The 24,989-nt window shown below is 40.1% G+C and overlaps 1 protein-coding gene across 1 annotated transcript; it reads left to right on the top strand.

The window, feature by feature from the left end:
• The first annotated feature begins 8,298 nt into the window (after window positions 1–8,298).
• On the top strand, window positions 8,299–9,963 carry POU3F4 (POU class 3 homeobox 4). Its single transcript, XM_012470814.2, has one exon. The coding sequence runs from the start codon at window positions 8,308–8,310 to the stop codon at window positions 9,391–9,393; it is 1,086 nt and encodes a 361-aa protein (XP_012326237.1). The 5' UTR covers window positions 8,299–8,307; the 3' UTR covers window positions 9,394–9,963.
• Window positions 9,964–24,989: the final 15,026 nt, after the last annotated feature.

Genomic DNA, 24,989 nt, shown 5'->3' with positions numbered 1-24,989 from the left:
GAATATATTTAAAATGCAAGTTATCATCTCATGAAAACTGTTTTAAGAAAGCTTTTTTCTTTTTCCATTTGTAGTAGTTAAATTTTAGGAAAACATTTTATCTTTCCCAAAATGTTTCTGTTTGTGTGTTGTAACTTATTTTCCTCCTCCTTAAAAAATTTCTAAGACTCCTTGATGATACTGAAAACATACAGAATATGTTTGAAAATGCAATTCTTCTACTCCAAGGGATGAATAAATGTAGGGGGGACTCAAAGGCATCTTTCCATCACTGATGTGGGTGTCTGAAACCAATCCTCCACAACTCTAAGATTCTGCTTCAGCTGAGCTGAGATCTGCATTCAAGAGTTGAGATCATTATTGAAGGCAATTTATATTCAAATAGGCTTGTTCTCCAATATGCAGAGGTCCAACCCCGTAAATGCACACGCACTGCCCCTCACCACATGAGCAAAGATGTTCGTGATCCATTTGTTTAAGAGAGGTGGTAACATACCTAATGTTTACATCAAGCACTTGGAAAAAATATTGTGTTTAAAGGTTGAGAGCAGATGTGATTGAACTATAGTTTAACAGCACACAAGAATTCCAACCTCTCCTCAAAAGTAGAAATAGTAAGAATAGGATAGGTGAGGAAAAGAAAAAGTCTCATTCTCACTATTATTTGAATAAGTTAAAAGAAATATTTAAGATGTATCAGAGATATTTGAATATTGATATTTAGATTGTCCTAAATGTCTTTCCTTAGAAGCCTAATGTTTTCTTTCCCTTTCAATGGTAAAAAACATAAAATTTCTTATTTTTAAAGAGGAATAGGCAGGTTTAAATTCTATAGTTAATGTTATCTGAGTTAACATCTTATTGCTGCTGGGACAAAATATTTTAGGGCAACTGTCACTTTAACACACAAGGGGAATAATAAAGGTGCTGTTCTCCGGAGCATATTCCCCTGAGGGGGGCGTCACTGAGGCAGAGCTGTGTTGACACACATCATTTGTTGGGGAAGGAGCTGGGCCTTGTCTCCTGAGTAAGCACTACCTTGAGCCCTTTACATAGGTGCGGGTTTAGAGAGAAGGACAATAGGTTTAGCAGTGTTCAAGGGTCAGAAAGAGCCTTGGACCTAGGAGGGGCTCGCCTGACGGAGCAGCAGAGGCTGCCCAGGGACTAGGATATTCCCTGAGCCGACAAAGTCCAGGGCTCTCCCAAAAGACCAGCAGGTGGCCACTATTGTTGGGTTGGGGGCCGGGAGCTCTAGGCTAATACAGACACTTCGGTGTCTTGCTTCTAGATCCCTGCCCCCTCCCTCCGCCTCCAACAGAGGGAAAGTGACCTTGCCACCATCCTTCAGATCCTGTTTCAAATAGAAGAGGGGCTGGAGAGGTTGAGGGGGCAATGAAGTCCTGAAGGCTGTTAAAATAAGCCCCTCTAGCCAGCTGCTATGTGTCCCAATAGAACCCATTTGGCCTAAAGAATTGCCACCCGCGGAGTTATCTTAAAACCGTTCTCTCTCAGTAGAATGCTCCCCACCCCCACCACACCACCTCTATTCAGTATGTGTCCCGGAGGCTAAGGTCAGGTCCACCGTTCGGAAACATCTGGGCATTTTAGCTAGACTCTCCAGAAGGTGAGGGGTCCCGTTGCTGCCCAGATCACGCCCCCTCCCGCCGAGGCCTTGTCTGGTGTTTGGGGGAAGCTTCTTGATTCTTTATGCCTTTGCACCTCGGCAGAATGAAGCTAACCGATTTGGGTTCGCGGCAACACCTGAATGGGAGCGAGCTGACTGGGGGAGTCACGCCACCTGAACCGGGAGCAGAATCAACAAGGGTAAAAAACTGGCCAGGGGCTAGGTTCTGCTGGCTACCTGAGCTCTCATGCTTCGAAAAGAGACTACAAAAAGTTATTGGATATGAAATGTGTGTGTGCACGCACAACACACACGATGGACTGACTGAAGTATTCACAGGCAGCTGGAAACCGAAATACCCAACCAAATGGAACTCTTCTCAGAGTAGGGGAGCTAAATTGATTCCTCAAATCCATAGTGAGGCAAAGTGCAAGAGATATCGGCCCAAAGAAAAGTTACAGGAAAGGAACACTTTAAGAACACTCAGGAAACTCACACCCCTCCCCAGAAGAACTAACACAACAGCAATCACAACAGAGGAAACATTAATATTCTTGTTAAAAATGAGTTCCCCAAATGTACTTGCAAATTGGACTTTCCCCCCAAACTCTCTCTCTCTGTGTGTGTGTGTACATTTTGTTGGGTAGGGGGACCACAAGCCCTCCCATACACACACACACACACACACACACACACACATTATTTTCACAATCGGCAGCCCCCTTCTCTATCTCGATTCTTTCCTCCTGGAAAATGATAGCAGTAATTGAAATTTCTGAAAAATACAGCAGGTTAAATCTGGTTGCTTGCTCATTTTCAAAGTGATAAAATTACATTCTTGTTCTTTGTGGGACCTTGAAATGGTAATGTGAGCCCCAGACACTGAGCAGATTACTTATTAAAAATCATTTCCTAGAAGGATCCCATATATCAATCTATAATCAAGCTTCCTGTAGTCCCATAACCACACAGGGACCGTGGAACACTCTCCGTTTCAGATAAATAAATACCATTTACTGAGGGGCGGGGAGACAGGGTGGCAGGGAACACAGGACCTCAGTTATGAATAAAGCCTAAGCATTCTTACAATTTTGCACATTAAAACCTTAATCCATCCATAAAGAAAGAAGTGATTTGCAATTTGGGGAGGCTCTATTAACTACTAAAGTGACTTAAGAAAAGCGTCTAATGTCCAGCCAGAATACTTATTGATGACTCGAATACCGATGTGCACAGAGTTTAAAGAGATTTCTACCCGCCCTCTGATCGATCACATAGCTAGAACAATTTTTTTCCATTTTTAAATACCTCTACCACTTCTGACTTTAAGAAAATAATAAAAATAAAAATAAAAACTACCACTGAATTTTAAATTTGGAAGCATTCTGCAGCTTTTTATTATTATTATTTTTTAAGATAGAAGTCTAATTCCATGTGTGGTCTATATTTTGTAAAACCCTCCGCTGGGTTCCTCAACACTAGGCTTGGTCTGCAGTGCAAAACAGTGCAATGATTCCTAAACACCCCAAATCCTGGTGCCAGAAAACCGATAGCTATGCTGAGTACAACACAAAAGCTCTTTTCTCTGGGATACTGTAAAATTAGGGTTGACCCACCAACATTACAACGGCAAAAATGTGATCCCAAAAGAGAAACTGAGACTGGGTGGACACAACCTGGCCAACGAAGTTATAGGAGCAAGCATCCTTTCCCTTGATAGTAAGGGTCTCTATTGTCCCTGCCTGTCCTCTAACCATCCTGTCCGAGACCCCAGCCACACAATGCCTCAGCACTTCTCCCCAGCATTCAATTTTGCTAGCAAATGACTAGTGGTTCTCACAGATTGGGGTATTTGTATTAGATTTTACATGAGGAGTATTTTAAATTTCGCTGTTTCTGCTGCAGCATTCACTGTGTGTACTCACCCCCTCCCCTCTTCCTCTTCCCTTTTCTCTGAAGATTCTTTTTCTTACATTCAGGAGAGCCAATAGAGACCTAAAAAAAAAAAATTAACTCATTGAGCTTGAGTTCAATTAGTTCATACCTATGAACTATTGTGCCATGTCCTACCATCAGCATTGGCAATGCCTCCTAATGTCATCTAAATTCCTTTTTTTAAAATTTCCCGCAGAATATTAGGAGCCTCATACCTTCCCCCCATGCAGCTTTTGAAAAAGAAAAAAGGAGAATAAGAAAGAAGGAGACTATAAGAGGAGCTCCAGTGGGCTAGTGCTCTGAAGGACAGCTGTGTCTCACACCGAGAACAGTCTTATGAGCTCAATATGCAGAAACCAGGAAAACAGCTTTTTTTCTCTGCTGCTTTGAGAAGTCTGTTCAATTGTTTCCCTTCCCTTATGAGCTCCTGGTGTTAAAAAGAAAAGTACATTTGTCCCTACCAAGCCCAATCTAGCTTGTCCTGTTTCCAAAGTGAACTTGAGTTGAAGGTGAGGTTTTCATCTTGAGATAATGTCTATGTGCCATGTTCTACCATTTGGAGTTTCATGCTATATTGCACACAATCAAATCTGGCCTTTTGGACTTATTTCCTGACCCCCCACCCAACAACTCCCTGTCCTTACCCCCTGCCAGCTTCAGCCCCAAACCACCTTCCTCTCCCCACCCTCAATTTGTACACATAATGAGAATGCTTCATAATCTACACTGAAATATGAAATCTGCAAGAAATCACAATCCCTATGGCTGGGGTGCTTTCCAAAGGAGCCCAGACGCAGGCTACCCAGCTGCGGCCATGCTCAGATGTTTCCACAGGAGCACAACCTGAACCACATTAATCTGCTTAATTTCTTTTGTGAGTCGTGAGTCTTTCCTTGCTCAGAAAGAAAGGGGCGTGGGTATCTTTGAAGATATTCTGGAGCTGCTGTCCCTAAATCTTGTAAGGAAGGAAAGCAACTGCAAACTTTCAAGTTACAAATAAATGAATGAACATATATAAATCAAGCCAAACTGACTTTCTTTTAGAAATGATCTGAATTGCCCTCTTAGAAACAAAGCAAGGGGAAAGGATAAGGTGGGGTGTGTAATTGGAGTGTGAGGGCAACTTAACAAGGAATAAAAATTGTGCCAGGTTCTTGCCTGGCACGGGAATTGAAACCTGTGCTGCTTTGCTGAAGATAGGTGGGGATTCGCTACAATTACAGCTTCTCTACTTCAAAGCCGGGCTCCTCTCGAAGGCGACTTTTAACTGCCCCTACCCGGTAGGTTTCACAGCTATTGTTATATTATTCAAACCAAAGCTCTAGAGGGGGTGGGGAGAAGCAGATCTGAGGCCCGGGTTTGGACTTCAAGATCAGGATGTGGAGCATATCAAGTGTGTATGTAGCCCAGCTGCATGAGAGAGCAAGCTTGCCAGTGGTAACTTAGAGTTTAAGGCGAAATGCAGTCTATGAAAAATAAGTTACCAGCTCTTTGCAACAGTAGCTTCGTATCAACTTATTTTTCTCCCATGTCCAGACGGGTCGTCTATTGAATGTGGCTCTTTTATTTTGCATGGGGCAGGGGATTTGTGACCATGGTCCCCCCTTTTATTCCTCTCTCTATGGAAACCCAGATCATGGGGAGAAATATGCGAAGCTGAATAAAGAGAAGCTGCAGAAAGGAGCGCTTGAGAGCGGCATCTGTTACACTTGGGAAGTTAAACTGACAGGAGAGGGTGAAAGAAACCTCTCCAGCAGATTAGTTAGAACAGCAAGAAGATTTGACTATATGCAGATATTTTATTCAAAAAACAAAACACCTTACATGCAAGAGAAGATTCTATCACAGTTGCTAGAGGATGTGATTGGGCCTGAATTCAATAGACAGACAGTATCTATATTCGTGGGAACATTTATTTAAATTTTAAAAAGAAGGAAAGAGAAAGAAAAAAGAAATCAGAAAAAAGAAAGAAAAGAAAAATAAAGACGATGACGGCAGTTTCTGCTCCTGACGAAAGCTATTACTTCCATTAAAAAGCTAGTTTTTACACTAAAAAACTGCAAAATAAGGGTGTAAAAACCTGTCCCTGGGATCAGATCTCCGCTCCTTATTTCTCTCCCCTCCAAGCCTCGGGCAAATGGTCTGAACCACTTGATGCGGCTGGCAAAATAGGGTACCAGGAGCAGAGGCAATGGGCAAGAGGAAGGTTGATTGTAAGAACCCAGGCAAGTCAAGATTGAAAAAAGATCCCCTTCTTCGTGCAGAAGCCTTATCATTTGATAATTACCTTAACCCCCTGAATGGCCTGAGATTAGCAACTCTCACTCAAAGGCAGCTGCAAGGTGGGGGTGGGGAACCTACAACAACAAAAACAGCATGGCAATGATCTTGATCGTTTTGCACGTAAGGTTTCTTCAACGCGTTTCCCTCTGACCTCTAAATTGAGTCGACACAGACTCACAAATGGATCATAGAAAGGCCAGCTTAACAGAGCACCTAAAACTTTACTTTTGTTTGATTTTGACAAGTTCTTGTTTCTTCGGGAAGCGAATTTCAGGCACAAATGAGACTGCATTCTTGCAAAGGAAGATGCAAACAGCAGTAAAGAAATGAGTTCCTTAGCAGAAAAGGCCGGGAGTTGGGGGCAGAATATGCAAGAGAGAGAGAGAGGGAGAGAGAAGGGGGGGGAGAGAGAGAGAGAGAGAGAGAGAGAGAGAGAGAGAGAGAGAGAGAGAGAGAGAGGAAAACTCAATTTCTAAAAGCAGATAAGCCTCTACAATAAGACATGGGCAAATGAAGCTACAGTTTCAATGAGAGAGCAGGAGGAGGGAGTAAGAAGACAGCAAATGATCCTCTCTGCCAATAATTACTAACTAAGTGTTTATCTTAAAAAAAAAAAAAAAAGTGAAAAAAAGAAATAGATCTGAATCAGATGCCAGGTTTTCATTCCTAATAGACACGTTTACACTTACCAATATCAGCTCCTATTGCTCTATGCTCTTATAAGAAATTACTCATTTCACAGGAAATAATGCTCTTTAGCTATATAAAGGAATGGCAGAATAAGCTCACCTTGTTTTTATTTTTTCTCATTTTCTTGCATATTCTTCTGATCTGTCTTCTTAGAGAAACTAATGCCTTAATGACTTTCTGGTAGCAGCAAGCCTTCTTTTATTTCTGCTAAATATATGAAAATGTATGCAAATTTAAATCAAGCTTAACCTAGGCGCTCTTGCAATATATTTAATGGAATTTCAAACCAATAAGGAAACTCTGATGCCGTCTTCTGTAAGTGCAAATATAATTAGGCAGCTAGGTTACCTCCAAAATTATGCAATGAAAGGTCATTTTTTTAACTTCAATGACCGTGTTGGGTATCTGTTGTTGCCTTTTCTCAGCTAGAACAAATCTAAAATCTTTGCTTTTCTCCCCACTCTGCTTCCAAGCGATGCCTTTGCGCCGGGCTGCGGAGCACACGGACTTGTCCTTTCCTAACTTATAAAAGCTTAGGAGGAGCACAACTGTTTCATCTCTTTTCTTCTATCCAAAATGTAAAAGCAGCCCTGTTTTTTCAAGCTGAAAGCAAATTCAAGCTTGATGGGGATTGGGGAAGTGGGGGCGGTACTTGATGCCAAACAGCCCGCCATTTCTCTCTCTCTCTGAATTTCTTGGGCACATTAAATGCCGATCCGGTGAGCGGCGGGGTAGCGGGGAGCAGGTGAATGTTAAAAATAATTTTCCAACGGGAGAGCATCAGGCGCGGGGTCATGAACGTTTTCCTGTATACCTATTGGTAGTGGGTCTGCAGACCATTTAGAGTGAGTGTGAGGGCTGCCCACTTCAGCAAGCAGAACCTTTGACAGAAGTTGTGGGATTTCTGATGGGAGCTAGTATGGAGCTATAAGAAATCAAGGTTTCCAATTGACCAGCTAGATTGGAAGCAAACTTCAATAAAACTGAATATTGTCAGTATCACATTAGATTTTACTTTCCCAGAATTATTCAGTTCTTCGTGACCTAAACAATTTTTCAGAAAGAACAGGACATCTTTTAGAAGTTTTTGGACCTTGATATCGAAGTTATTAATACAATGAAATAAACTGAAATAGTTTTTATTGGAATCATTGATTTCAACTTTATTGGTTTAGGGTCCAATCAAAGACGTTACTTTGCTCAAAGTTTGTACCGACGTTTTGTTTTGCAGTCCCAGGCACACAACTAGCCCGCCCAGACTGCCGAGTGAGTCCGAAAAATCCCTATTCACTGAGATCAAAATGACATTTAAACTTTGTTTTACTTTTTCTTTATTTAGGTTAATCTAAATAATCAAAAAGGAGTTCTACAGCCACAATTTGCCACCTCACTCCCTAACTGCCACCCCCACCCCAACACATCCCTCACATCTTTTCCCCATCAACATAAACTCCAGGGTGGGGGTGGGGGGCGGTAATCAAATGTAAGACCGCCACTCTGCGCTAGGCAGCCAATGGAGCTGAAAGATTGATTCACTTCCTGCTTGGGTCTCATTGAAACTCCGGAGCTTCACCAGCCTAATTTGGAAAGCGAGCCCGACCTCCTGCATCGCTATTGGCTGGGCTTACTCCTGGCCAGGCTGAGACGCGCTGCGATTGGCCGTAGTGGGTGCCGGTAACCCGTGCTAGCGTCTTGGGCTCCCCCGCACCGTAGATGTCAAAGGCTGAAGCTGCTCCCTTTGCCACATTATAACTAGTAGGGGATCCTCACCGACCATGGCCACAGCTGCCTCGAATCCCTACAGCATTCTCAGTTCCACCTCCCTAGTCCATGCGGACTCTGCGGGCATGCAGCAGGGGAGTCCTTTCCGCAACCCTCAGAAACTTCTCCAAAGTGATTACTTGCAGGGAGTTCCCAGCAATGGGCACCCCCTCGGGCATCACTGGGTGACCAGTCTGAGCGACGGGGGCCCATGGTCCTCCACACTGGCAACCAGCCCTCTGGACCAGCAGGACGTGAAGCCCGGGCGCGAAGATCTGCAACTGGGTGCGATCATCCATCACCGCTCGCCACACGTAGCCCACCACTCTCCGCACACTAACCACCCCAACGCCTGGGGGGCGAGCCCGGCACCGAACCCGTCTATCACGTCCAGCGGGCAACCCCTCAACGTGTACTCGCAGCCTGGCTTCACCGTGAGCGGCATGCTGGAACACGGGGGACTCACCCCACCTCCAGCTGCCACCTCTGCACAGAGCCTGCACCCCGTACTCCGGGAGCCCCCGGACCACGGCGAACTGGGCTCGCACCACTGCCAGGATCACTCCGACGAGGAGACGCCAACCTCTGATGAGTTGGAACAGTTCGCCAAACAATTCAAACAAAGAAGAATCAAGTTGGGCTTCACGCAGGCGGACGTGGGGTTGGCGCTGGGCACACTGTATGGTAATGTGTTCTCTCAGACCACCATCTGCAGGTTCGAGGCCTTGCAGCTGAGCTTCAAAAATATGTGCAAGCTGAAACCCCTGCTGAACAAGTGGCTAGAGGAGGCGGATTCGTCCACAGGGAGTCCGACCAGCATTGACAAGATCGCTGCACAGGGCCGCAAGCGCAAGAAGCGGACCTCCATCGAGGTGAGTGTCAAGGGCGTACTGGAGACGCATTTCCTCAAGTGTCCCAAGCCTGCCGCGCAGGAGATCTCCTCGCTGGCAGACAGCCTCCAGTTGGAGAAAGAAGTGGTGCGTGTCTGGTTCTGTAATCGAAGACAAAAAGAGAAAAGAATGACTCCGCCAGGGGATCAGCAGCCGCATGAGGTTTATTCACACACGGTGAAAACAGACACGTCTTGCCATGATCTCTGACTGGAGGAAGCAAGGAGGCGGCCGGCCGCACTGGGAGCAGCGCGTATTTCTCTTTCTCTCTCACTCTCTTCCTTTCATTCTAGCATTCTTTATCATTTCTCGCTCGCGCGCTCTTTTCCCTCCTCTCCCCTTTCTTTTTCTTTCCCTTTTTTTATCTTTTCCTTTCCTCTCCCCTTTCCCTTTCACCTCCCCTTCCTTTCCTCTTTCCCTTCCTTTCCGTTCCCTTCCGTTCCCTTCCTTTCGCTTCGTTTCCCTTCCTTTCCCTTCCTTTCGCTTCGTTTCCCTTCCTTTCCTTTCCTTTCCTTTCCTTTCCTTTCCTTTCCTTTCCTTTCCATTCCATTCCATTCTATTCCATTCTATAGGGGATTCTAACTTCTGTTGACAAAGGAAACACACACTTTCTCATTCAGACTTCTCAATGCTGAAACACAGTTATATTAAGCGGTCCAAGCTGGGATCTCATATTCTTGGCTCCCCAGGCAACAGTTCCCTTTGGCCTTTTCTGCTGATCAATACATATTGTTTACTCAGAGTAAGGTTTGTTTGGTCGATCCTCTCTAGGAAGAACAAGGAGTGGGATAATATGGGGGCGGGGTGGGGCGGGGGAGGGGTTGGGAAGACAGATGTGTGCCTCTGAATAACCTTTCAGCGCCTTGGTTATAGCAGCTGTATTTCAGGTGAAATCTGTTTTACAATAGACTAGTTTTGCATTTTTAAAAACTTCTATAGCGTTTCTAAATGTCTGCGGTGTTTTACTACAATCTGTACACAATATTTGTGAGATAATTTGTATCTAATCGACCACTCCACGTTATTATTGCTATTATTATTACTACTTCGATGGTTTTTTAATTGCTTAGAAAAGGGAGGGGATGGATGGAAACAGACGAGGAAAGAGATGCCTATCTACTCACCCCCTTTCCCAAATCTGTTTGAGGAGGAGAAGATACAACGAAGATAGTTGTAATGATGATATTGGTTACGTACTTTTTTTTTTCCGGGGTGGAGTGCCTGGGATGGGCAGAATAGGGAAGCCTGTTGGGTTTGCAAACTACTGCGAAGTAGCAGCGGCGATTTCGCAGCTTTCTGCCCTCCCTCCTGGAAGTGTGGAGCCCCCGAAGGCTACCACAGCAGAGATCCAGGTATCTGAGAAGGATTCGGCGGCAACGCTGGGCGGAGGAGGTGGCCTGACAGACTGGGAGGGCTCCGCACCCACCGGAGTCCTGGATTCCTGCGCGCAGAAATCCAGGCCCCCAGCCTCGCTAGGGCGACCGCCCTCGCGAACTCACTTCGGCCCTCCTAGACGAAAGACTTTGCCTTCACACGCTATTACTTTCACTGGAGATCACGACCCGGAGACGCTGGCGACTGGGCCAGCGCCTCCCATTTCGGTTCAACTCCAGTTCACCGCCCGCTCTGAGTGAGAAACCCTCGGGGAGGGGTGGCGAGGGAGTGTGGGATAGGCATTCTCTGCTCAGTGCAGAACGACAATGAAATGGTTGGCAAAGGTCACAGGGATTCTGGTCTATCCGCATACCACCTCTCCTCCCATGTATATACTGCTGTCTGTGAGTGGGCTCGTGGGGATCCTTCTCGGCGTCTCTGATAAGCACAGCTGGTGGAAGCCCACAGTGACGATCGAGCGAGCTAGCGAGCGTCCGGGAGGCTGGGTTCCTGCTTTTTAAAATATATATATATTTTTAAATCTCTGTGTGTATGTATCTCTGTGCGTGTGTGTGCGTGCGCGTGCAAACGTGTGTGTGTAGATAGCTGTGTGTATCGTGTTACTATGTACAAAAAACAAAAAGTACAAAAAAAATCTCGCTAGGCTGTGTAGAGATCCCAAAAATATGCAGTTGCTGTGGCTTTATTGCTAGCTAGTATCCACACACCAGGTCCACAGGCGAACCTCATTCCCAAGGAGTACACACGTGTGAGGCCGGCCAAGCACCCAACACCCACCCGCTGCCAGTCAGACCTGGCTGGGGTCTCTGAACGCCGTTGCTGACCTCCGGGTCCGGCGTTCAGGCACAGCTGCCGTAGACAAAGCTTCAAACTACCTAAGGACCAGAAAGCCCTGGCCGGTTGTCAAGGATGCGATAGTATGGGTTGCCAGGCCTCTGGTCCACCACACTGTGTCTCCCTTAGCTGCAGGTCGAAGAGCATGTGTTAATTCAAATCCCAGACTCTTTTACTTTTTTGTCAAGTCTCTGCATTCTGTTGATAGATAGGTTTCAGTTCTGGAATTTTTATTTTCCCACACTGTGTTCATGTTTTACAACTGTTAGTAGTTTTTTGTTTGTTTTGATTTTTTTTTATTTGCAGTTAATTGCTATGGTTCGAACCTGAGTTAACCCAAATATTTCTGCCGACTTTATAACTGTACAGTTTTGTATATTAAACGTTTTTGAAGTTATTAATTTAAAGAAAGATCATTTAGTTTATTCATTTAGTAACTGATGTATAATAAACGCTATTTTCATTAAGAGTTGCTTTTTCAACTATTTTATTCAAATTGCCTATTGCAGTTGCCAACAATTATTTATTTTCAATAAATTCTGCATTGTGTTTAAAAGGAAATTCTTTCAAAGATAAGTTGGTTGTCAAAAAGAAAACAATTCGCTGTAATGTTTGATGTGAAGTTATAGTCAAGGGGTTTATATTGACGCAATATTTTATTGTTGTAAAAGATTAAAAAGGTTTAAATAAAACATTTTTCCAAAAAATATGTTTTCTTCTCCTGGCCTTATTGTGTGCTGTGTGAGGTGGAGCGTTTAAACAGAGGCACATTCTGGGTGAGCAGCGCTTCTGCTTTTCTTCAGCTTATAAATAATTAGTCATTGTTTTGATTCTTGATTCTTTTCCTCTGACTTTCGGCCTTTCAGCTCAGCTCTGAAATACATTGACAAACACAGCACGGCCTATTCTGGAGCCCACACTCACGCAAAGCACACCCCAAATTGTGGGAACCCGCATAGAGAAGGCTCAAGCTGAATTTCATTTCATGCAGTGCAACCTTACTAATGTTCTCCAAAAAGGGAGTCTCTCTCTTTCTCTCTCTGTCTCTGCCAGCATATAGACCTTTCTCCAAACCTGCCCCTCCTGAAACTGAACTCAGATCCTCTAACAAGTCTTTCATTTCGCCTCGCTGTACCCATCCTTCTTCTTCCTCCCCATTTTTCTAGGTGCCCTTCTGATACCTGATCCCTCATTCCCCTGAGGAGGGATGGGAAGATGATTATATATAAGGAGAAGCACTCTCCCTCTTATGGCTCGTCCTAAGCCCAGAAACCCAGATAAATTGTTTTGCCCAGAATGCTGAACTCTGTCCATTTCTATCTGAGTATAGGCGGAAAGGAAACATAATACAGGGGGACATTGTGGGTGTGGGGGGAGTTGATTTCACTCTTCTTCCCACTCCCATACACAATTTCATTTGTATTATTTTATTTCACAAGACCCTCCATAAATTAAGCGACTGCTACCTGTAGTGGTAGCTGAGGAGTAAATTACCAAATCTGAACCAGTTCTGTTTTAAGGTTTTGTATGTACAGGCATGCCTTATTCAACTTTTTGGTAGATGCATGTGAAACAATGAACAACATATTTAATGATAATTTTTCAGCAGTAAATCTCCCTCAGTTCATAGTCCGAAGTATGTGTTTTTGTTAGACAACCCAAAATGATTTAATCATTTTAATAGGTAATGATTACAGCATATGATGTCTTGTATTTTTCAAATTGCCTAGTAATTTACAGCTCCATGGTGCACCAAACACGTGATTGTTGTGTATGAAATATGCCACATGCTGTGTGTACAGTCATGGGTATATCACTCTTTACAAATAATATTTATTTTATAGATCTATATGTACAAGCACAAAACCCAGAGTTTTAAGCCTCTTGGTTTTCTTTCAGTTCATACCAACTAACCTCTTTCTCTTTCAATATCCTATAAAAATTAGAACTGGTTAAAAGTTATAGCTTTTGTCACAAAACTACACAAATATCAACTTGCAATGTATCCTGAACTCTTTAATGGAGCCCTACATTTTAAGAGCCCTATATTTTAAGAGATATAAAAATATACATGCACATTTATCACTATCATCAGTACTTTTACTAATATATATATAACTCATATATTTTATATGTATTATCAGATGTTTCCTTTACTGCTTCTTTTCTTTCTCCTGAAATATAATCAAGTCCTAATTGTTTTTTCTGATCAACATCTTTGCAACATGAACATAATATTTTCATTATAAATTGAGAGATGTTGGTGTTTTTGCCTGGGGCTTCCTTTATTTTGAGTTGCTGCTAATCCTGCTTCAAACCAAGGCCTTTGTAAAAAAAAAAAAAAAAGTAGCTTTGTCTTCAGTTTCTCTCAGGCCTTCACAATAGTAGCTCTCTTTCTCATGAAGTAAGAATTGGTAGGTTCAAAAGGAACAACAATAGTAAATCATATCTAATGGGGTAAAGGCAAAAAAGTTTCATCTCCTTCACCAGATCAGAACAATAGAAAATGCAGAGGCTGTGGAGGGAGGTAGGATGTGAAAAGAGTGAATATACAGGTGTAACAGATGTGTAAACAAAGTCAAATATGCAAATCAACTATATATATGTATATAAACATACCTTGCTTGTTGAAATGGCTGTAGCTCTCTGCATGCATAACAAAAGGGAAATAGATTACTCAACTCAAGCATTTATATTTCCAACAATAAAATGAGAAGATGAATATTATCCCTGGAAATTGGTTTCTTACTTTCAAAAGAAAAGGGTAGGGGAAAATATTGCCTAAATTAGTATATGAGTTGTGTTTGTTTTTAATAAAATCAGACTATTCCCTTGGAAGTATTTAGCATTCACGTATTTCTCTTGCTCCCACATCAGGCTGATGTTGTTGTTTTAATTGCCTGTAGGCTAAAAGTAGAAACATACATTTCTGGTTTTATTTAAATTTTCTTTGGTGGGGGAAGTGGGGAGGCTAAGAAAGAGGAGAATAGAGAAATAGAAGATGGTTACAGGTTAAACAGTTTAGTTTTCCGAAGAGAAGAATGTATTTTCCCACCTGTCAGCTCTTTTTAAAGACATGGAACCTCAGAATGTGGAATTTTTTTCTGTGACTAAGTACTCCAAACATGTGACCCTTTCAAAAAAAGAGTCTCGAAAGGAATAAAAAGTAACAGTACACCACAGAGTCATTAGAATTGATGTCACTAACACTCATCCATTCTGTAATATAAAAGAGTAGACATTCTTTATATATGCCCCTGATAGTAGTTTTAAAATAGTATATTCCAACTTATTCACTTACTGATATTGATTTTTAAGGCATTAAGAACAATGAATATAAAATATATTTGAAACCAATTAAGGCTTTTTTCTAATAAGATGAAATATAAAAGTACCTTTTTTAAAGAGCACTACTGGTAGAGCATATCCCAAATTAAGATTATTTAAAAGAATACAGTCTTGAAAACAAAATTTAGTTAACTTCTTCAGTCTCTAAGAAGGAGGAGAGACAATAATCTAGACTACTCTTCCTGTAAACCAAATCCACAAAATTAGATACTTGTGCATTCCAGTAAAAAATGCATTGGCTCACTATGCTTTCTTTCATCAATATGAGACTAGAACTACACCTATTCACACTTCACACATTATTTAATTAACTAGCTAGAAGACTGGATTCTCTTTACAACACTATTTGTTATCAGGAGGATTTGGTATAAGGTTCATCTTATATGGCTTCCAAGGCGAGTGTTTATTCAACTACCAAAAGAGCCTTATTATGAAGTGCACTCATCCTTGAAGGGAGGGAATCTCGGGACAGCTTGCTGTGGGCTGAAATTCTACAGTGTTTAATGCAAGTATATTGTGTAGACACATACCCACAGCCATAAATGCATTCATTCTCTTTCCCTTCGAATCCTACCTCCCACCCCTGCACTTGCCCACAGACAGGATGATTTAACAGAAAGCAGACTGTGTCCCTCAAAGACCAAAATGGAAGAGATCAACTCATTGACCAATTTATTATGTTTGTCTTTTTATCTATCTTCCCAGTCAGGCTGTGTCCACACCATTCTGGTACAGTCAATTGAAAAGAGAAAAAAAAAAATCACTCTGTCAAACTGTTCTATCTATGTAATGTCGCAAACCTAGTTTGAGTGATCCTTTCCCCAACTCCGATACGTACACACTGAATTGACTGCTTGTGTTGGCATCTTGTAAGCAATTTCTATTATATCAGCATTGCTTCTCGGGAGAAAGGGGACCGTCTAAACATTTTTAATATTGATTACTTCTCATCGTCCTTAGTTATTTTTCACATATTGTAGAATCCCATTATAATGTGGCTGATTATCTTCCAGATTTGGCCAGACTGGAGACCAGCCCTTACGCTGACCCCTTTTCACAGACATGGAACGGACTGCTATAAACATAAAGTGTAAAGCTTGTAAAGTGGATGTTAGCAACCCCACACCAGCAGACCAATATTAAAAAGATGTTTTTAGACAATTTACATTTGGTAAGGGATATTTCTCTACCATAATTCTTGCAATCTGAGCACAGAAAACCACACATATATCCATACCACCTGCAAAGATCACTGCTAGACATTAGATTTTTAAAACACAGAAAATAGAGGGCTATGGACCAGGGGCAGTAGTTCATTGGTCTTTGAATGGCATGTAATTCCAAGTTGCAGAAATGGCTATCTGAGTGGACTTCATGCACAGAGGAATAGTAATTTTCTTAATGATTTACTATTGACACTCTACCTGTCATGGTATTGGTAGTATTCATGTTTAATAAACATAATTTTTTCTATAAAATTTATTCCCACAGTAGCATGCATATACATGCATATAGAAAAGATATGAATCAAAGAGAGAAGTCTGTCTCAAACCTGTAGTGATGTAGAAATTAAACAGAAAAAATCGTATTTGTGAACTCTGTTGGCATAATCAGGAACTGCATCTGTTCAAAACAGTGTACAGCAACCACTTTTAAGCAATAGGGTTTGACTTTCTCCCCAGTGGACAGCAGTTCTCTATAAATGAATTTCTTTCATCATAAGAGAGAAGTTGAGTGTGTTTAACCTGAAATTCTGAATTCTGAGCCTTTCATTGGAGTAAGAGTGTTTGAAATTCTAGATAAACATACTTGTATTAATCACCTTCATTTTCCATGTTATTTTCCGGGAGAAAATACTTTAACTCCTCCAGATTCTATACAAAAAGTGAAAATAATTTTTAAGGTAGTTATTTAATGTGCTCTGAGTCTTCCCCCATCACTGTCCATGGAAAAGTGGGCAATGTTGGCTCTATAGATGCTCCCCAGCAGCCTCCTCTGGGCAGGTAAAGGAAGTTGGTATAGAAAGGATTGCAGGACATAGGCTCTGCTGCCTACAGTGAGACCTCCAGCCTCTCATCTACAGTGGAAAATCAACTGATAAGATCAAGTCTTATTGTCTCTTCTATCCCTTAGTGATCTGCTTCTGCCTGTCCTAGTTTGATGTCCTGGGTTGAATAAGAAAACTAACTAGGTTCATTTTTAATGGATTAAAGTTATGTCTAAACAAGTAATTTCAAAATTGCTGACTTGAAATCTTTGTATTTTCTAGAGCTTTCTCTGCACAACTCATTTGCACTTTGTATTACTGTGTTCCTTTATGCATGATTTTGATAACTCACAATAGAAAAATTTAAGTTAAAGGCAATAATAATCTTTTAAATTTATGTACTACATTTCCCCCCTAAAGATTCCTAGGCAATTTGGAAATGATGTGCACACTATACTCTGCAACAACCAATATGCAAAGCACAACAAAATGACCACACAAAATGGTCACGTTCGGTCCAGGCAACACAAACTGATTTTCATGCCACACAAAATGATCACACTCAGTAAAGGCAAAAAGCTCATTAATATCAATAGGCATCCTGTGCACAATTAAAGGGCAGTATATGCCATGGGTCTCATTCACTGCTGTGTGAGAGTATGAAAGTGCATGGACTCACATCTCAAATGAATCAAGTCCACCACTTTCAAGCCCAACATTTTAAACTTGTATCTTATGAGAGATAATAGTCAAATACAGTGAATACAAATACATTTGATAATTACTGATTAAATTTGTCTTTGAGTCTTCTGGAAAAAAAAAAAACAAGCCCTTTGGTAACTGAAAGACCAACAATCCTCAAAGGTAATTGTGCCTTTATGATACGTGAGATTGTAAATTAAAATTGTTGTAAATATTTGTGAAAAATGTAATGACATAGCCAATTTGAAAAATCACAGTCTCTCATTTGCGTGTGTGTGTGTGTGTGTGTGCACGTGCTACCACCTATCTGTATTTCAGTCTGCATTTTGTGAAAATGACCAAGCTATTCAGATTGTGTGGAAGGGTGATATGTTTTAAGAAAATTAAGTTAAAACAGGACTCTCAGGGCAGAGACCCTTAAGAGTTTAATAGAGACCACCTTATCTTTTGGCTTACTTTTAACCCCTATGACAATGAGATATGTGCTACAAATGGTGACTCCCCTATAGCAAAAGAAGTTCAAATTATGTTACTATTAACTCCTGATAGTATGCCACCATTTTAAAAAATGTTTTTAAAAATATATCAAGAATGAACCTAGCTGTGATGATATTGAATATTTGCTGGAAAATATTTGTTGCTCTAAAACTCTGCATGCCCTAACCCTGTTCCATGCCTCTGACTGTCAGAACTTTGCAGCGCCTACTCAAAGTTTAGTGTCAAATTAAAAAGTGACAAGAATGGAGCAGCATAAATAATAGCTTAAAGCTTTTCTCTGCTTTTCAACATACAAACATATGAATTTCAAAACCCAGTGTGCTCTGCTGAATAAATATGTTCAGATTTCACATATAAGTTGCAGAATGAAAATAGCAAAAATATTCAATTCAACAAAAATTATTGAGTGCCTACTATGTTCAAGACTTTGTTAAAGTGGCATGTGAACTGTGTGGAGTAAGGAAAGGACCTTGCTTCAAAGGGCTAACATCTCTGTGGTAAGATAAGAATAAGATAGAAATATACATAACAAACTGTTAAATAAAGGAGTGCTAGAGATATGTACTATCATCAATGTAGATGCCATTACTCTATATTTTTATTGTTCCTTTCTTGTAATACACATTCATGCTCAAACATAACATTTCTTTGTGCTATTTTAATAATATTGTGCATCCCTGTTGAAACTCAGGTAGATGCAGTTATTAGTTGATTTATATGTCTAGACACTAAAAGTGCTTATTTGCAAATTCCTATGCCTGAATTTAGCTCTGATGAGTTTGAATTACTCTTGTAAGATATTTTTTGTTTTGAGACAAACTCTAACTTTGTTGTCCAGACTGAAGTGCAGTAGGGTGATCATGGATCACTGTAGCCTCAACCTCCTGGGCTCAAGTGATTCTTCCCACTTTAGCCTCCTGACAACAGACCTCAAATGATCATCTTGTGTCAGCATCCCAAAGTGTTGGGATTATAGGAATAAACTACCAAGACTGGTCTGTAAGAAAATGTTTTTTTAAAGGGATAAAATGCAGAAGAATAAACTCATTGCAAGCTTCTAAAAATCACTTTCTATTCCTCTGCTTTCCATTTGGAAAGCTGGGAATTAATGACAGGTAACCTGAGCAATGTGAAATATTCACCTCCCTTAATTTTCACTCTTTTTCAAATTAGAGAATTTATCTATCTCATGATTTTCTGTAACTGGTTACGTGAGTTAAGTTAGTGCTTGAGTTAAGGAGGAGGGAAAGACTCACTAGCAGGTGCTGGGAATCAGACTGCAAAGCAAGGAGGCTCTGTATGATGGTTCTGTTCCACTGTGTACTTCATTGCATCAGATTTATGACATGATAAGAATATTAGGCAAAGACAAGCATGAAAAATACATTTCTAGACCAGAAATTCCTGTTTGGAAATTTACAGGAATTGTGATTTAAAGCAGGGACGGAAACTAAAAATACCCACCAGCTTGATAACAGATTTTGTAACCAAATTGTCCCCAGCTAAAAGTTGGCCTCATTGAGATTTTAATGTATGAATTCATTTCTATGAATTCAGCAACCTATAGGGAAATGGCATTGATGTTTAAAGTGTGACTATTTAGTTGACTTGTTAAGATGATATTCAGAGCTTGAAGGAACCTAAATCTCTAACAAAAACTCATTAAGCATGGAATGCATTCTGTCCTTGTTTTCTTTTCTTTATGTACTTTTCCCTTTTTGAAATGCATTCTACAAAGCAAAGCTTGCAGCGTTCAAAATTTTCAAATATTTTGGGGAAAATATGCTCAGTGTGAAATATGTTCCCTAAAGTGATAAAAGACATAATCAGAGAGGAATAAGAAAATCATTCTGAATGGGCCTGCATTTGCACTCTTAACACAGAGTAATGAGAGACAGGAGCATGCTTATCTTAGCAGAAAGGACTAGAAATACAGTAGAAAATCTCATGAAAATGCTGTCTGCCTTGCTAAGCTTTTCAGGACAAACTGCTACTGTTGTCAGTCATGCTCTTCCGGGGACAGAGATGAACTCCGGCAGAGTTGCATCAGTGCAATAGTGAACACTGCTCCAATAGGATCCTAAAAGACTGAACGAATGCATTTTGAGTTTGTCGGGCTCAACCTAGATGTATTTATGTCCATCAATATTTTGATTGTGATATTGTTTTGCCCATGAAACTATAGTTTTGCAATATGTTACTATTGGAAGATACTAGGTAAAGGGCACATGAGTGTTTCTATACTAGTCTTAAACTTTTGGTAGATCTACAATTATCTCTAGAAAAATTCAGTTAAAAACATCAAAGCACAGGTTTTACAATTAAATCAAAGCTAACTCAAATTATTTTTCCTAACATTCAATAATTTTCATCACTCTAAATGTTGATCTTTCATTTTTCTGTTTTTATTTTTCTTTTTCTGTTGTGGGAGAAGGTTTTTGGAGAAGCAGTGTCTGAACAAAACCAGCTTCTTCTGAGTTTGTCTGGAACTTGCAATAAGTTCCTGTCTCTGGCACCTACAGAGTGCTCAATCTCATACTGGGACCCTGGAAATCCTGATCATACACCTGGAATGCTTTCCGGTTGTCCTAGCTGAGATAACTGCTTATAATATCAGCCACAATTTGAACCCAGGATATGGCAACCCAATTAAATGAGTACATGAGGAATAACTCCTCAAAAACTAGGTATGGAATCCTTCATGGATATATGAGTTTAAAATTTCAGAACCATTCATTAATTCAACAAACATGTATTGAGCACCTACTTCATACCAGAATTTTGAAATCTGTATAGCTTTTGGGTATTTATTTTTGTACTCTGGATTTCGATTTGAGTTTGAATTCTAGGTTCGCTGCCTATCTAGCTGTGGGAGAATGAACAAGTACTTTAATCTCAGTTTTTCTGCCTGTAAAATGGGAATAATAATTGCACCTATCTAACAAAGTTGCTGTAAAATTTAATAACATAATCACACAAAACACTGGCCTTGGTGACTGGCATAAAGTACTCACTTGTTATTAGCTCTTATGCTCTGTTTCTCCTCTTTTTCTACGTTGTGTGTTATGCAAAAGATTGCAATATGGTTGAAATTTATTTAGGCAGAGTAGAGAGGAATTTTCCTCTTCATTATTGGCTACTGTAGTGCTTCACAACATCTTTTTTCCTCAATTTAACACACACGACATTTGATACTTATATGAGCAACATACCCTGTGTTTTTTATCCAGCATTATGTGCAATTCCCTGGACACTAACTGTAATATAGGACCTTACGAGTGCTATCACCAAGAAAAACATTGAATCTGTTCTGATTTTTTTTTCTTTTTTTTTGGAAACAGAGTCTTGCTCTGTCACCTTATCTGAAGTGCAATGGTGAGATATCAGCTCACTGAAACCTTCACCTCCAGACTCAAGCCTCCTAAGTAGCTGGGATTGCTGGTATGCGCTGCCACACCTGGCTAATTTTTTGTATTTTTAGTAGAGTTGGGTTTTCTCCATGCTAACCATGATGGTCTTGAACTCCTGGCCTCAAGTGATCCACCCACCTTGGCCTCCCAAAGTGCTGGGATTACAAGCGTGAGCCACCATGCCTGGCCTTATTTTATTTATTTTTTAACAAGGCAAGTAAATCACAAACTTTGGTACTGCAACTACCAGTAGCAATGCATATTGTTTTTGATGCAACCCACAACATACTGAAACACAACAGTTTGTTGTCACATCAAGATTGAAAATTGCTGGTGTACAGGGATATATCTATGGGTTTTCCAACCTAAAGCAAAAGCAAGTAACACTGTTATTCTGGCTTAACCTTTATAAACCACCACTATGTCTTAGTCTCATTAAGGAAGAAAATCCAAGAGTAACTACACTATAGTAACAGAAATTCCTAGAAACAGAAAATATCTCCTTTGTGTTCACCATCACTTATAAAAAAAATTCATATTTCTCATTTCTATACTAATTTCTGACTTAAATCCAAGAAGGCTTCCCTGAAAGTTGTGCAGTTGCTTTTTCTCTTTCTAGAATATTTATGTCGAATATTTAAAATTGTAAAATATTCTAGGTAAGAGAAGAAGCAACTGCACAACTTTGACATTTTCAGGGCTTGCACAATATGATTCACTATCCATTCCTTCCTGTTTAGACTTCCAATAACCTGTAGAGATAAAGCAGTATGGGCAACCAATCAAAATGCAGAATATTGAAAAGGTTAAAGTCTATGTTTATGAGTCTATTAAATGTTTATAATCTTTCACAGACTGCACTGGGCATTAAAACTACTGTATCTTGTTCTGGTAATAAACACTGCAACATGAAAGAAGTGGGTAACAACAATTTCATTCACAAGACAAAATTTGTAATGAGAATACAAAATGGCATAATATGTATTAATTTGTTCCCATGACAATAACTGCAAGAGAAACAGAAAATAGTGTGAACCTAAACCACTCATTATGGTGGAAACAGGAATTATTAAATAATTGTAAGAAACTCAGTTTAAAAGTCTATACTTAGAGTGACAATTTACCATTCAGGCTTTGGAAAAAGATGAGGGACATTTGAACTCCATAACTCCATAACTATAAATCAGCTGACTCCTTTCTAGCCAAAGACCAATAATTGATGTGACTTTCATTTTTAGGTAACAAATGATGCTGCATGTACTATTATTTCTACACCTGTTTTATATATGAAATGTATTATTTTTTTCCTTGATAATACCTTGAAGTATCTAGAGCTTCAGAGCATAATTATATGTTATATAAGAACTATTGTTTTGGTCTTATCATTAGGTCGAATGTTAGACCTTATTACAAATAAAAAAAAAAAAAACCTGCCTTTTATATACTATGCTTATGCAAATTAACTGTAGTTAGAATGTCTCCTATAAGAAAAGCTAAAATATCTTGGTATAAATCATACAGACTGCTAGATGTTAACTGCAGTCATACTAGACTTAATTAAAATATATTAATCCTTTGGGAGGCCAAGGTGGTGGATCACCTGAGGTCAAAAGTTCAAAACCATCCTTGCCAATATGGTGAATTCCCATTTCTACAAAAAATACAAAAATTAGCCAGGGATGGTGGTGCATGCCTGTAGTACCAGCTACTCAGGAGGCTTAGGCACAAGAATCTCTTGAACCCAGGAGGCTGAGAATGCAGTGAGCCAAGATTTCCCCACTGCACTCCAGCCTGAGCAACAGATGGAGACTTTATCTCAAACTCAATAAATAAATAAATAAATAAATAAAATATATTGATCTTTTTTTTGTTTTAAAAGTGAAGTTATTAAAACTTCCTAGTATTACTACAAATTTCAGCAAAAACAGTTGAATACTTTTATTGTAATTAGAGTTTCTTCTAGTAGAAAGGAATAAAGGGATATTTTAGGGTATTTGGAACAGTGATCTGTATAATGTAAAGCTAATGAAAAATGTGTTAGCAATTTGAGGACACCCACATTTACAATTATATAATTTTGAGAATCTTTTTTTGCTGTACAATTTCAGTTGTGAAAAAAATTAAGATTGGGCAGGGCGTGGTGGCTCACGCCTATAATCCTGGCACTTTGGGAGCCCAGGGCGGGTGGATCATGAGGTCAAGAGATCAAGACCATCCTGGTCAACATGGTGAAACCCTGTCTCTACTAAAAATACAAAAATTAGCTGGGCATGGTGGTGCGAGCCTGTAGTCCCAGCTACTCGGGAGGTTGAGGCAGGAGAATTGCTTGAACCCAGGAGGCAGAGGTTGCAGTGAGCCGAGATCACGCCACTGCACTCCAGCCTGGGTAACAAGAGTGAAACTCCATCTCACACACACACATACACACACACATACACACACAAATATATATATATATAAAGATTGAACACCTAATACAATTAAAGACCTAGTGGTTAAAACATAATTTCATTTGAAAGATAACATTCTAAGCTGATTTTAAATTACATGAATTATTCTTCCCTATTTTCAACAGATTTGGAGAAGACAGCCATTACATTTGGAAAGAAAGTAAAAATGAATCCATGACTATCATAATGACCTAATTTTAACACACAGTGGTTTTCTGAAGTCCTTCCAAGTCTAGACACTTCATTCTGATACAATACTTAGTATGTGGAATGAATAAATAAGAACATTTTCAAACTAAAGGCCTCTATGTTCCTCTGAGAAACACTTTGAAGAGAGTAAAATTAATCTTAGCTACTTATCCCTGGGTTTGTTGCAGTTACTCTTGGCTCCCCTAGCTCTACAGAACCCTACCAAAGTCTGACTATCACATGAAGCATCTTTCCTCTTTCCTGCCTGTCTTCTCCCGTGAAAGACCCATTCCCTCATTGGGTCTACTCATCATTACTGGAGCAAATATACTCTTAGTATTGTTCCCATTGAAAAATAAGAATGTCAATTTTTTTCTTCTCCTGCTCCACAAGCCCACCTGCCCTCCAATTAAGAGTAATTGCAACAAAGATTCTTATATTCTCCATTTTAATACCAGATATTTATCAGAAAGGTATGGCTTTAATAAAGTCACGTTTATATTTCTGACATAATAAAACAGTAGTAGCTAGCGCTTATATAGCAATTGTTATGCACTATTATCCTAAGTATGTTATATATATTAACTAATTTAATCCTCATAATAACTATAAAATATGGAAATTATTTCCATCCTCATTTTGTAGATGGAGAAACTTAGATCAGAGAGGTTGTATAAAATTCTTAAGATTTTACAGCTAATAAATACTAGAGTGAGTTTTTAGACATCTGGCTCTAGAATCTGTGCTCTTCACCACTGTACTACAATGATTCCCTATGGCACGTGCTACCTCTATAAACAGGTGTATCCCGCCTCCCCACCGTATGTGTGTGCGTGTGTGTGTGTTTGTGTGTGTGTGTGTGGTCACATAGTAGGGTATCCTAAGTTTTAAGAATCTAGAAAGGAGGTTATAAATTCAAAATTAGAAAGTGCCAGGATCTGGGACCTATGACAACAAACCCTAAAAAGATGAGGATTTCCAAAGTCTATTGGT

This window comes from Aotus nancymaae, unplaced genomic scaffold (genome assembly GCF_030222135.1).
Source record: "Aotus nancymaae isolate 86718 unplaced genomic scaffold, 86718_ANA_hifiasm-v0.15.2.pri h1tg000004l, whole genome shotgun sequence".
NCBI classification, from domain to species: domain Eukaryota; kingdom Metazoa; phylum Chordata; class Mammalia; order Primates; family Aotidae; genus Aotus; species Aotus nancymaae.
The sequence above is the reverse complement of the archived record's forward strand: the minus strand, read 5'-3'. Positions and strand labels throughout refer to the sequence as shown.

Bases quoted from the DNA above. Each gene is read 5' to 3' on its own strand.
- POU3F4 (XM_012470814.2), top strand. From the start codon at position 8,308: ATGGCCACAGCTGCCTCGAATCCCTACAGCATTCTCAGTTCCACCTCC.